Here is a 14,959-nt window from a genome sequence, read left to right as displayed (position 1 = left end):
CCCAGACGCTTCCTCTGTTCTGCATATTTCATATAGTTTATCAAAGTTCTTTCTTTTGAAGTTTATCAAAAAAATTCTTAGATGCTGTAATGTATAAAATGTCACCTTAAATTAACATTACAATACGCTGAGCAAACTTATGAACATTTCACTGAAAAATTTCTTGAGTTCACTCTACACTTATCTCTTCTTAGTATCAGGTGTCACAGCCCCTGACAGTTATTACGGCCTTCATCTTTCGCGGCATGCTAGTTAGAAGGTTCTCAGTCGTTTGCTGGGGGATGAGCGCCCAGTCTTCCACTATTATTGCCCGCATTTCGTTTAGGATGTCAAAGTTGCGAAGCCGGATATTCCGGCCAAGCATAACGCACAGGTGTTGTATGGGATGAGGTCTGGACTGCAAGCTGGCCAATCGAAGGTTCGTATCCTGACGTCGCGTAGATATTCCGTCACGCAGGGAGTGGCATAGGGACATCCATCAGGATGAAATTCTCACCAATTAAGCAATTAAGGTAGCATCGGGGATTACATACTCTGCTAACACCTCTACGATGTAACGGTATGCATTCAGAGGACTTCCATCGATGAAAAAGAAGTACCATTCGGACCTCAAAGCTAATACTAGCCCATTCCATGATGAAGCCACCCTCAAATGGTGAGCTCTAGGAGATGTCGCTGCCCACGCATTCTGCACACTCTCTCTACTATCAGGTGATAGGAGGCAAAATACAACTCATCTGTGAACAGTGTCATTGACCACTGCTCTACAGTCCAATACCGGTGCTGATGCACAAACTATAATCGAGTTGCTCTGTGCTGGGGGTTAAGCTGTGGGTCAGTTGCAGGTCTTCTTGAGGTCAAATTGGCTTCTGGGAGTCTTCGTCTGACAGTCCTCGCAGTCACAGTCACATTTCTTACTGACTCGAGTCGATTTCTGGCTTGAACGGCGGTAGTTTGGCGTTCTCTCTAGACTTGGCCTGATCCTGGTCGTCTGTGGTAGGTACTGAGTTCACGAAATTGTCTTAGAACACTCTGGATGCTTTAAAATGATGCACCGATGGCATTAGCCCCATAACGAGTGCTGCGTCCATCATCCACGAACGCCACTGCTCTTGCAACTTCTTCGGACTGAGAGAAACTGAAGGAAAATATTCTTTTGTGACAGATATTGTGTTACAAACTGATGATCTATCAATACCTTTCGCCCCAATACCGTAAAACACAAAAGGTTTTATTGCTAGTCGATGCAATAAAATTGCGTGCCCATAACTTAGGGGTGCAAAGTATCTCCTTGAGTTTATTTATAATCTCCGGACATCATATTATTCTCCAAAAGTGCAGAATACACATTAGAAACCGCTTTCATGTAATTAATGGAACAATTCCCTCGAATAATTGGTGTTTTAACAATTACTGTTTCGTTTTTTACAAAGTGATCTACTTTTCTGACCACCAGTACAATATTACTACTACTTCTACTACTACTACTACTAATAATAATAATAATTGAGGAGAAAGGGACATGCCGACCAGCTGGTAAATGGAGAGATAGCTTGACGAGATTAAGGTCTAATGACGAATTATACAAGAAGGTGGAACTAGTAAGCAGTCAATTAAAAGGAAAAAATGCTGTCCTACGGGTACATATTCCGTACAACTAATGACCGACTGACTAAGACAGTCTGGAATTTCACAATACAATCCTATTCCTTCCATTCACAGTTTCACAACTTAACAAGAGCGTAAAGTTCAAGTTCATGCTTCGTTTTAATTATGTCTTTCCCATTCATATACTGGCCAACGGCCGTAGCCGTGTTGAAACACCGGATCCCGTGAGATCTCCGAAGTTAAGTAACATTGAGCGTGGTCAGGAGTTGGATGGGTTGCTACGCGCTGTTGGTGGGGGGGGGGGTAAGGGAATGGAGGAGCGGAAAGGAACTGGCCACCCTACCTCACGTAAACTCCGGCTCAGGAACACCTCTGCGGAGATTCGACCTGCCTTCAGGCAGAATAACCCTTACCTATTCATATACTTTCTTCTGTGATTTCTTGTTTCTGTACAGACTTTCAATACGTGTGCCCCTTCCATATATTTCCCTTATCTCCTTGCCTTATGGTTCTATTCTTAGGTACTATTTTTAACGAAAATCTTATCCCCTCATCCCTTCCTACAATGTGTAGACCGTATAATACATCACAGCACACCCTCCTGCCTATCGTTCTAAGCGACTGTGAGGGTTAATAACAGAGAGTTTTAACTTGAGAACATGTACATATAATACTTCAACATTATTCGGCTATGGCAAGTGTTAACAGGGACAGATAACCGCCTTATTTTATAATAGCACTGTGCAGTCCCCTTGAGGGACACCATGGAACGGCCCGGCGCACTCCTTTAACAAAGTACTAAGTCGAGATAGTGGGTGAGGGATCATTTTTCAAGCACTCCACTCCACATTAAGGTGAACTCACCAAGTAGCTCCTTACAGGACGGAGCTTTGCCACCGTAGTCTGACGGGAGGATATCAAGGGGAACGAACTTGCAGAAGCTCTCCAGACCACCTGTGTGCAAATGTAGCTGAAATGGAACATAAACATCCTGTTTAGAGAATACATCTATTGGCATGTTGCGTTTGTACATAAAGACATCACACTTTGGAATTTCATCGCCCTTATGCTAACAGAATTAGGAATGAGTTTGGTGTTTCTATCAACCATTGTGTGTTATACAGTAATACTATATAAGCTTTGTGTCACCTCCGGCAGTCTCGTTATGTGACTCCATGCATTGTCAGTAGAGACTGACTGCATATGCATACAAACCTGCCTTCGAAAGTAAAAGAAAATCAAAGGAAACCATAATGAATGAACATGTCTGCACATGCTTTATAATGTTAAAGATTATATCGGTGATTATTATTATTGTTGTTGTTGTTGTTGGGTAACTATGTTTTAACTTTATTCTATTATCATAATACCGTAAGTGACCACTGCCACTGGGATATTTCCGAATTGCGATGTATTTGTTAATAATAATGAAATATTTAGCTTATGGCTCCAATGACCAATGCGATATAACAATATTAGGCACTTAAACGATAAATTTAAATGTAAATATGTAAATATGTAAATTATGAAATAATTTACATAATGGACTAGGTTCCCCGTAATCCCATGACCGATAAACCCTAGTATATCTACTAGGGTGTGGGGTAGAAGCCTTCTTAGTTCTTTGTTTCATCATGCTAATCAGTTGAAGGTTATGGGGAGATCAACCGTAGTCGATCTCAAAATTACAACTAAAGTTTTGAGCCGTGGAGGTTGATTCAAGATGTATTACGGCTGTTATTTGGTTCTGGCGGTAAATTTTACGACCCGATGCCCTTCCTAACTTAAAATTATTGAACCAGAAGAGTTAAATCAGCAAGCTAACAAAGAACTGCAAAACTTCGAAGAGCATACAAAATTACTTGGAACACATAGTCTACAATAACAGATGCAAAAATGCAAAATTACGACAATAGTTAAAACAGAAGTACATTTTTGCATCTGAGACTATTATAATTGGTGGAAAATCTCAAATAAGCTTGATAGAAAAACAAGAAAGGAAAAATCCTCCGAGAAATCTTAGGACCAACATGCGAAAGTAGAATTAGGATGAAAAAAGAAATCGAATGAACTCCATCAAGTTACAGAAAAATCAGAGATGCAACCAGGAAAAAGCGATTAGAATTTAGTGGTCATTTATACGGTATAGAATGGATAAAAACAGGCTCAAAAAGAAAATGTTAAACTTAGCCTTATCAGTGAAAACTCGCAATAATTGACTAAAAGAAATCAGCGAAGACCTAAATTAAATTGGCAATAATGACAAAAAATATTCAAGAAAGAATAAAATTGAGAACCTTAATTCACAAACACAAATTTTCTGTAAAACCCGACTAAATACAGGATGGACTTAACAACGTAAAAAAGGAACACAGTGAGAGGATAAAGAGATATTGGGAAGAGGAGAAGAAAAAGCAAAAAAAAAAGCCAATAAGTTCAAACGCACTCCTTAGTTGGGAAAAACGAATAAAAAAATGGATTCTACACGGAAGCAAACAGATCAAGGTAAAGAAAACTGGAACTAGCATCCCAACTAACTAAACATACCTACACTGAGGAGAACCTCTCAAGGCAATTGCACACTACAGCACAGTAATCAAACCAGGGAGTCTGTATGTCACAGAATCCATGTTGTCTATGAGAACCGGTGAAAGAGAAGAAAAGGAAAGGAAAATGTTGAAGAAAATTTGGGGACCAGAAAACGAAGGAAGAAGAGATTAGACATAGGAGGAATAAAGATCTATACAAGGACGAAGGAGATTAAAGGATGTCAGAGACGATAAGAAAGAGGAGAATTACATTTTTGGTCACATAATGAGGATGGATAACAGCAGATTGAACCATGTTGATAAGAGAAAGAATGGAAACAGCCGATCCAAAGAGTGGAAAAAGGATTTGACTGAGATTGGAATAACAGACAACATAATACAGGAGAGAACAACTTTGGCAAGAATGATGTAGACCTTCATAGGTTTCCGGGAGGAAGAAAGGAGAAAAGGATCTGGACACAAGAGAGGAGAAAACAGCACAGTGAAAGAATGAAGAATTATTGGAATTCAAGAAAAGAAGGATCAACATGAATGCACATGGTTACTTTTCGTGGACCTTTGATGGCCCAAATCGAAAAAAATAAAACAGCTGCCTATCGCGTTACCTGAACTCTTCTTATACAAATTCTTTAGAACAGCGGACTGAAACATGGACATTAATACATTTGATCAAAGAGTACACAATCGACAGGACCAACCACCAACAGCTTTGTGATGCAGACCTCGTGAACCTTAATTAACGCCGCGGTGGCTTCCTTTCTTTTATTAGACCTTCCCTATCCAATAGTCGCCAAAACACCTTTCAGATATGACACGACAATAACAGCCTAGCAGGAAAAACTGTGGAATGTTATTTTTAAACTCCATGTTCCTCGATACAAAAATAGAAGGTTAAGTATCCACAGACTGTTGTTTAGTAATTATGTTTTAACTTTACTTTATAATCACTTGTAATGTTAAGTTAGTAAGTAGTAAGCTCAACCTATAGTATTGTAAGCCGTAGTATTAAGCACTGGATATACTTAAGTTGTGTGTGAAATTATATATGATGATGTTGGATTTAAAATGTTAAGCTAGCAGTATTTCTTATAATATTTTGTTTCCATGGAATTGCGAGTTGTACTTTTGTTGTTATAGTTGTTGTTGTTGTTGTTGGGTAATTATGTTTTAACTTGACTTTATTATCACACTAATGTATGTGACTATTGCCACAGGATACGTATTTCCCAATTGCTATATATTTGTTACTACTACTACTAACATTAATAATAACTAACTCCTCTCTTCAAGATAAACCATCTGTGAATAGAATCTCATCAACAAATAAATAGAGAAATAACACCTATTAACCCTTTCAATTTGTTTTGGCAACTCTAAATACTGTATTATGCACGCCTCGGATTCATTTAGATTAAATGTCCTCCGAAATTGTTACAGCATCTGTAACTTTACTTAGTATTGAGTAGAAGGTCTGAACAGCCATGAAAGGCCGTGAAATGTAAGACATGTGGGAAGCAGGGGTACAGATGATGCATCTTTTGTCTCCACTCACAGAGGGGATAAAGAGTTTCGATCAATCGAAAGAAAAACGAGTGTATCGACAGAAGATTGTAAGGCTGATGCATGGACATTCTAGACCTCTAAATACAATACTTTTTTTTTTTTAGAATTTGCTTTACGTTGCACTGACACAGATAGGTCTTATGGAGATGAATGGATAGGAAAAGGCTAGGAGTGGAAATGAAGCGGCCGTAGCCTTAATTAAGGTACAGCCCCAACATTTTCTCGGTGTGAAAATAGCAAACCACGGAAAACCATCTTCAGGGCTGCCAACGTTGCGGTTCGAACGCATTATCTCCTGGATGGAAGCTCACAGCTTCACGCTCCTAAGCGCACAGCTAAATCGCCCCGTATATTATTATTGTTTTACCACTATTCTGATATCATGTCTATTAATCAGGACGCTGAGAACAATCTAAACGTAAAAATTTGTTCATACTCATTTTAATTCTAACGCACGAATACATGCAATTCCTTTTGCCCCTTTCATCCCGCAACCAATCTAACTGCGGTGTCCTGAGCTGCAGCATCACATGAATGTGCACTGCTGCCGGTGTCGACATTAGGATTACCAATTCAGCTACTACAGTAGGTCTGTTTCGGTCACAGCCCTGTGGTGTAGAGGTAGTATTCCTGTCTCTTATTCCCGCGTACATAGATAATGAAAATACGGCATATTGAGTGAACTATCTAGTAAAGAGTGCCTGTTTACATGTTTAATAGGTGGTAACTGGTTTTAAATTGATAGTCAGTGTCTCTGTTAAAATCATGGAACTTTTGCGTATTTCTACCTTTATTCCTATGACTTTAGAGCACAAGATATAATGTTTATTAATCAGGACTGTGAGAACATCAGTCTAAACGTTCGAATATTTTCATACTCATTTTAATACTAAAGCGTGAATGCATGCAATTCCTTTTGCCCCTTCTATCCCGCAACCAATCCAACTACGGTGCCCTGAGGTGCAGCATCACATGAATGTGCACTACTGCCGGTGTCGAAAGCAGGGTTACCAATTTAGCTACTATATGCCTAGATCTGCCCATTTCGTTCACAAATTTTCTATAAAACCCTCTAATGGAATTTTGACCATTTTCTTTTCCAAAATCAGTTATTTATAGCCATATTTATTTTTGACGTTTTTATTGTGAATTGCAGTGCAGTTAGAACGATTATGAAAATGATTTCGACCATGTGAAACATGGAACATTTGCACATATCCTGCATGCTAATATAACTCAAAACATTAGAGTAGGTGAAGCGTTATCTGATTTTGTAATGATTAAAATGGGGGTCCCCCAGGGCTCTATTATTGGACCATTATATTTTCTTATGTATATATGGATGTTAGAGATATCCGAATTATTTACAACCTGCATTGGAATCAGACTGCATCAGTGAAGGTTGACAACATAAAAGCCTGTGTTATTGAATTATAGCAAGGAGTGAGGCAAGGCTATGTTCTATCTCCACTCCTCTTCATTATTTGCTCTGAAAGGGTATTTTCTGAAGCACTGGAAGGAAAATAAGACGGCACCGTTGTTAGTGGGATCACAATAAATAATCTGCGACATGCATATGATACTGTTCTGCTTGCAACACGTGTCGAAGATCTGCAGACTGTGAGGTTGAACACTGTGCTGCAGCAAGTCTGCGTTTAAACACGAACAGACCAAAGTAATGGTTATAAGCAAACATTTCATTCTACCTGTTAACTTGACAGTAGCTGGCACATCACTGGATGGACTCCAAGGCTGTAAGTATCTCGGCAGCGTACTTGATCACAGGTGGAACAATGTTGTTGAAATTAGGTACCGGATTGAGCATGCAAGTACTGCATTCAAGAGAATGATAAAACGTCTCTGTGAGAGGAACATTAAGATTAATATCCGTCTCCGTTTACTTCGTGGTGCCGAGACTTGGACCGTAACAGAGAACACCACCAGAAACTTCGATCTTTTGAGATGAGGTGCTACCCACGCCTGCACTGAAGTACTCCAACGCCTGAACAAGGAGTTAGAGATCACGCAAAATATCAAAAAGAATAAACTTAAGTACTTCGGCCATATCATTGAAATGATAAATATGGACTCCTTCAGCTTATGTTACAAGGTAAAACTGAAGGAAGGAAAAGTAGGGGAAGAAGGAGAATATCTTGGCGACGGAATATGAGAAAATGGTATGGACTCAGTACCTCCACTCTTTTCCGAGTTGCTGAGAACAAGAACCAGATGACAGCCGACATCCAATGAGAATATAGTACGAGAAGAAGTGTAGTTAGAAAGTTTAAACCTCCTAGTTTCAGTATTATATGAAATATTAATATGAATAAAAGTAATTAAATTTTCTTTTTTCATAAATAACCAATAAAATCCCGATTCAACTTCTCTTACTTTTCTTATATGTTCGTCTTCCTTGACTGCCATAGCACATCTCGGTTATTTAGTAGGGAATGAAATGGAAAAATTCTAATTTAATTTATAACTAGTAAGATCTTCAGTGAGACGAAATTAATTTTGAGTAATAAACGTGTAAACTACCTGAAAAGGAAACAACTTAATTAAAACAGAATGAATAAACATGGTGTTAAGAATGATTTCCGTTTATGATTCTTAAGGGAGTAAAAGAATTAACTACATTGGAGACATTCATTTTGAAACCTGCGTCTGCCTCAAAGTATCTGTACAAATCCATCCATTGTTCCAGAAAATTAATATGGCTGCCAATTGTGTTTGATGTTTTATTTTTAGCTCATTTTGTTTGCTAAATTGAATTTCATAGTAACTTCCCTTAGTTTCTCTTTAATTTCCACAACCAGTCCTAACTCTAGAAAATAGAACTCAAAGAATTAGAGTAGGTGAAGCGTTATCTGATCCTGTAATTATTAAAAATGGGGGTCCCCAGGGCTCTATTATTGGACCTTTATATTTTATTATATATATATATAAATGATATGAGTAAAGATCTGGAATCACAGATAAGGCTGTTTGCGGATGACGTTCTACTGTATAGAGTAGTAAATGAGTTACAAGATTGTGAGCAACTGCAATGTTGTGAGATGGACAGCAGACTATGATATGAATGTAAATGGAATGAAAGGTCAAGTTGTAAGTGTCACCAAGAGCAAAAGTCCTATCAGTTTTAATTACTGTGCTGATGGGGTGATAACACCTAATGGGGAACAATGTAAGTACCCAGGTGTTAATATAAGGAATTATCTTCTTTGGAGTGATATTATTAACGAGGTAGTTAAGAATGGTTACAGATCCCTTCTCATGATTATGATTAACGCCCGGATTTTTATGCAGTACCAGGTTAGACTGCAAACTAATTTGGTTAGTAGGAAGTGTCAGCCACCCGCTCTTCCATAATGTAGCAAGAGTAACATAAATTATAGGGGTTCTGATGGGCCGTACCCCTAATGTTTATGCAATCCGCATAACACAGGCGTTGTGAAGATAGACTATACTTGTTACTCGCTTCAGTGTGTTTGTATTCTAACCTATTAATGCATAAAAATCCGGGTTCTAGTTATGACAGTATTTAGATGTTGTAGTAAGGATGTAAAGGAGAAGGCGTGTAAGTCCCTGGTAAGATCGCAGTTAGAGTATGGCTCCAGTGTATGCCGATTTACTTGATACGAGAAATGGAAAAAATTCAAAGTGGAGCAGCATGGTTTGTTCTGGGTGATTTCCGACAAAGGAGTAATGTTACAAAAATGTTGCAAACTTTGAGCTGGGAAGACCTGGGAGAAAGGAGATGGGATGCTCGAATATGTGGTATGTTTCGAGCTGTCAGTGGTGAGTTGGCGTAGAATGATATAAGTAGAAGAATAAGCTTGACTGGAGATTTTAAAAGTAGGAACGTCATAATATGAAGATAAAGTTGGAATCCAAGAGGAGAGATTGGGGCAAATATTTATTTATATGACGAGTAGTGAGAGACTGAAATAACTTATCAAGGGAAATGTTGAATGAATTTCTAAGTTCTTTGAAAATGTCTAAGAAAAATCTAGGTAAACAACTGATGGGGAATCTGTCACCTGGGCGACAAACCTAAATGCAAATCATTGATAGATTGATTGATTGATTGATTGATTGATTGATTGATTGATGAACTTTATTTTATTGTAACCTGCATCTCTTTAATAGGGGTGCCTGACCGAGGCGGTAAAGGCGTGCTCAGTTCGTCCGGAAGGACGTGGGTTCGAATCCCCGTCAGGAAGTCGTAAAATTTAAGAAACGAGATTTCCACTTCCGGAGGTGCGTATGGCCCTGAGGTTCACTCAGCCTACATCAAAATGAGTACCAGGTTAATTCCTGGTGCAAAGGCGGCCGGGCGTAGAGCTAACCACTCTACCCCATCACGTGCCGAGGTTAACAATGGTGGAAGCCTTTACCTTTCACTCCTCCAAGGGCCTTCATGGCCTGTACGGAGGTTACTTTGCTTTGCTGTTGCTCTCCTTAATCTATTTCCCATCCCACCTTTAATAAGAAGAGTTCAACTGCGATGCTGTGTGAGTAGACTAACACCACGTTCCCCACACCTAACCTCCACTCAAATAGCGCAACCGATAACTTCGTGGAATGACTGTAGCGCATCCAATTTGTAATCTTGTGATTCGCCTCACTCTTCCCAGATGATAAAAAGCCTACAACTGTCTCAGACATAATCTCTTTCTATTCCTAAAAAAGAAATACGAAAAAGCGGCCGAGGCATTTCTCAGACGATTGTGTCCAGACAGGCACACGCATACTACTTTTTGTAGTACAAAAGGTCGTTCGGGATGTGACGAGTTTGAAGGCTGCTGGCGGCACTGTTATGAACTGGAGCACGTCAAAATGGGTAGTGAAGATTCACGTCAGTACTGATAACTAGAGCCCGGATTTTTATGCATTAATAGGTTAGAATGCAAACTTACTGAAGCGAGTAGCAAGTATAGGCTACCTTCACAACGGTTATGCTATGGGGTTTGCATAAACATGAGGGTACGGCCCATCAGAACCCCTATAATTTATGTTACTCTGGCTACATTATGGAAGAGCGGGTGGCCGACACTTTCTACTAACCAAATTAGTTTGCAATCTAACCGGGCTTTACTGATAACGTGTGTGTAGAGTTTCGTGACATTAGCTGTAACGATGCCAAAGCGGATTGACCCTTACTAGGAGGGCTACATAACAGCCCTTACCGATGCTAAATACAGGTATTCTACAATCCAAGGAATATGCAAGAAGCTATCAAAGAACAGGATCAGTGCTGCATTGAATAAAAAATGGCAAAGGCCGACTGGGCTTAATTCCAGAAGGGAAGAAACAGGTAAATCCACGACAGGCCACCAGCCGTACACCAGAATGGTGAGGAAAGTGAAGGCCATTGTCTCAAATGGTAACCCTGTCCCCTAAAGGATTATCACACGTAAGTTGGAAATGTCTGTTCAAACAGGTAACACCATAATCAGCAAGTCCTGAAATTAGAAAACTGGCATAAGTGTCGAGTTCACAAAGTGTTGCCTCGGTCATATTTCGGAACGTCGCACTAACGCAAGAAAGCTGTAGAGGGCTATCCGGCAGGGGACAGATGGAAAAATGTGGTGACTTTAGACGAAGCATATATGTATCTTAGTGGCTGTAACAAATCCCTCTCAATTTACTACTGCCATAGAGAAAAAAAAGTCAAACATTGTATAAATAATGCGAGGAATATTTTTCATGATCATCGCTGGATACCACTACAATAGCAAGGTAACCATTTGCCGTGTGAACTGTATATAATATCTGCAACATGATTTAACTCCAATATTTACAACACACCACTGTATGGGAGGGCAAAAAGTCAGGTATGGGTCCTACATCAAAATAAAACATCTAGCCACACCTCTCGTTCGATTCGTCTATTCTTGGAGAGAATGGAGATGGAAACTGGAATTCCGGTGAAGGCACCCGATGGGTCACCCATGGACCCTGAGCAATTGGACTCCTAAAAATGGCCATAGGAAATAGATGTCCACGCACTATCAATAGCCTTTGGACCTGTCAGGAGGAGTGGGATAAGATATACATGCTAGCTCTGCAGAAATGCCTGCTGCAATGGAAATTACGCTGTCAGGTTATGCTAGAAATGCTACCTTTCCAATTGAGCATGATCTTTGGCGGACAGATAGCTTTTCATAAGCTAATTACCCTTCAAACTTCGTCCCCAGAGATCCCGAACGGCCTTCTGTATCCATCGAAGACTATAGATTATTACAATAAATGCTTCAGAAAACTTAAAGAACGTATCTTTCAAGGGGAGGGCGCGTGCCGGAGAATCGCCGATCTTACGTTAAATGAGCCAAGAATAACATAATAAACAACATACTTATTCCGGAAATTAACTCAAGTGACATGCAGAAAGTGTTAAATTTCGTATGTTTGAATTACGCGCACTCGGCTCCGGATGCCATTTAAATCCACGTTTAGCCCTCAACGGCAGGGGGAATGAGAAGGGGTGAAAAAGGAAATATCCAAAATGACTTTCCAGGCATTCTGAATGGCGATACGAACAGACTTGTGTCCCCACCAGATACTTTATACGACTTAGAGAACAAAATCCGTTCTTCTTTTCTCCTCGCGCTTATTTTTCTACATCATGAAGGAGTCCTAGGTTCAAAACTCAATCGCACATGCGGATCTGGGCACGTTTTACAACCGGCCGCCCCTCCCGTCACCAATCTTACGTGGAGTGTTTTATTCGTTATTGTATGCCTCTGTAGTGGTGTGGTGTGTTCATTACAATTGAGACACAAACAAGAGACAGTTTAAGGGGAGGTTGTAAGTCATTTTAATAATAATGTTATTGTTTCTTCGTCCCACTAACTACACTTTTTACGATTTTGGACACGCCGTTATACCGGACTTTTTCCCGCAGGAGTTCTTTTTTGTACCAGTAAAATTACCGACACGAGGCTGATGTATCTGAGCACCTTCAAATACCACCGGACTGAGCCAGGATAGAACCTACAATGTTGCGGTCTGAAGGCCAGTGGCTCAACCGTCTCAGCCACTCAGCCCGGCGTAAGTCATTTTAGGTTGAAAATAACCAATATTATATTTTTAGGATTTCTGATAGCTGGAAGTCCACATGCGCATGTTTTTAAAAAAAACGACATTTAACGTCCGACACACCCTTTCTTGATATGTTCCTTGAGACATGAGAACTGCAGTATTTTCTGTTTTCTAGATTAGTTCTTGTTTCTTTGGGAGTTTTGTGTGTTGGCCATCCTGAAAAACAGACGCTCATTCATCTGTTTGTTTGGCGGTTACATGTACTGGTCACATTTTTTTAAACCTCCGCCTCAGTGGTGAACTGGTTAGTGTGATTAGCTGCCACCTGCGGACGTTTGGGTTCGATTTCTGGCTCTAGCACGAAATTTGAAAAGTGGTACGAGGTTGGGAACGGGGTCCACTCAGCCTGGAGGGGTGTTCGATTCCCTCTTAAGCCATCCTAGAAGTGGTTTTCCGTAGTTTCCCGATTCTCCTCCAGGCAAATGCCGGGTTGGCACCTAACTTAAGGACACGGTCACTTATTTCTCACTTTCTTGTCTAACCCTTCCAATCTTCCTATTCCCCCCCCCCCCACAAAGCCCTTGTTCAGCATAACACGTGAGGCTACTTGGGCGAGGTACTCGTCCTCCTCCCCAAATGTCTCACGCAGCAGGACACTGCCCTTGAGGCGGTAGAGGTGGAATTCCTCGCTGAGTCTGGGGGAAAATCCAACCCTGGAGGAGTAAACGGATTAAGAAAGAGAGTTGTGTGATTTGTATGTAATGCATTATCATGTGCAGAGCAAAACGTATTTTGAAGAAAAACCAAACCAAACCAAACCAAACCAAACCAAACCAAACCAAACCCCATGGCACTACAGCCCTTGAAGGGCCTTGGCCTACCAAGCGACCGCTGCTCAGCCCAAGGCCTGCAGATTACGAGGTGTCGTGTGGTCAGCACGACGAATCCTCTCGGCTGTTATTCTTGGCTTTCTAGACCGGGGCCGCTATCTCATCGTCAGATAGCTCCTCAATTCTAATCACGTAGGCTGAGTGGACCTCGAACCAGCCCTCAGGTCGAGGTAAAAATCCCTGGCCTAGCCGGGAATCGAACCCGGGGCCTCCGGGTAAGAGGCAGGTACGCTACCCCAACACCGTGGGGCCGGCATTTGAAGAAAAGGAAATAAAAATTCCAGAAAAGAGTATTTGTTGGGTATCAGACACTCCGTTAATGTTGCAGTTTTTGCATTGGGTGAGGGAAATGTGCAGCGTATTTAACCTGGAGAGAATGCAGTGAATATTTTCTCTGATCTCGACAGCCTATGGGTTGCTAAAGCTGACTTAGATGCGGAAAAGCTGGCAAGGAGGACCAGAAATCTGCAGAGGTCTAGGAATGGACCTTGACATGATGAGGACAACAGTGAAAATCCAGAATATGGAAGTGACATGCATTAAAGGTAGCGTCAACTTGTACAGGCTTACTAATAACAATTCGTTATAAACCCTGCATAAGTGTTGCATATTTTTCATCCTAATAAACGTGGCATAAACATTCTGTCCGCCTCTGTGGTGTAGTGGTTAGTGTGATTAGCTGCCACCCCCGGAGGTCCGGGTTCGATTCCCGGCTCTGCCACGAAATTTGAAAAGTGGTACGAGGGCTGGAACGGGGTCCACTCAGCCTCGGGAGGTCAACTGAGTAGAGGTGGGTTCGATTCCCACCTCAGCCATCTTGGAAGTGGTTTTCCGTGGTTTCCCACTTCTCCTCCAGGCGAATGCCGGGATGGTACCTAACTTAAGGCCACGGCCGCTTCCTTCCCTCTTCCTTGCCTATCCCTTCCAATCTTCCCATCCCTCCACTAGGCCCCTGTTCAGCATACCAGGTGAGGCCGCCTGGGCGAAGTACTGGTCATACTCCCCAGTTGTATCCCCCGACCAAGAGTCTGAAGCTCCAGGACACTGCCCTTGAGGCGGTAGAGGTGGGATCCCTCGCTAAGTCCGAGGGAAAAACTGAACCTGGAGGGTAAACAGATGATGATGATGATAAACATTCTACTGCACGTATACACTCGTTCCAAGCCGTAGACATTTCTTCCTGTAGTTCACTAACGTATTTCTTCACGTTCACCGCCTTTATGATCGCTTTTGTTGCTTATCTCGGAGCAAAACCTTTCGAGAAGCCGCGTGGTAGCAAGAATACAATAGAACGCTGATAGAAAC

At 41.1% G+C, this 14,959-nt stretch overlaps 1 protein-coding gene across 1 annotated transcript in view; it reads right to left on the bottom strand.

The window, feature by feature from the left end:
- The window catches only part of LOC136886371 (alpha-tocopherol transfer protein-like), a 133,507-nt gene that overhangs the window by 5,097 nt on the left and 113,451 nt on the right, over window positions 1–14,959 (bottom strand). The window contains exon 6 of the mRNA XM_067159116.2: window positions 2,473–2,578. Coding sequence (XP_067015217.2) covers window positions 2,473–2,578 — 106 coding nt within the window. The remainder of the gene's footprint in view (window positions 1–2,472; window positions 2,579–14,959) is intronic.

This window comes from Anabrus simplex, chromosome X, assembly GCF_040414725.1.
Source record: "Anabrus simplex isolate iqAnaSimp1 chromosome X, ASM4041472v1, whole genome shotgun sequence".
Lineage (NCBI taxonomy): Eukaryota > Metazoa > Arthropoda > Insecta > Orthoptera > Tettigoniidae > Anabrus > Anabrus simplex.
This window is presented reverse-complemented; position numbering and strand designations above follow the sequence as displayed.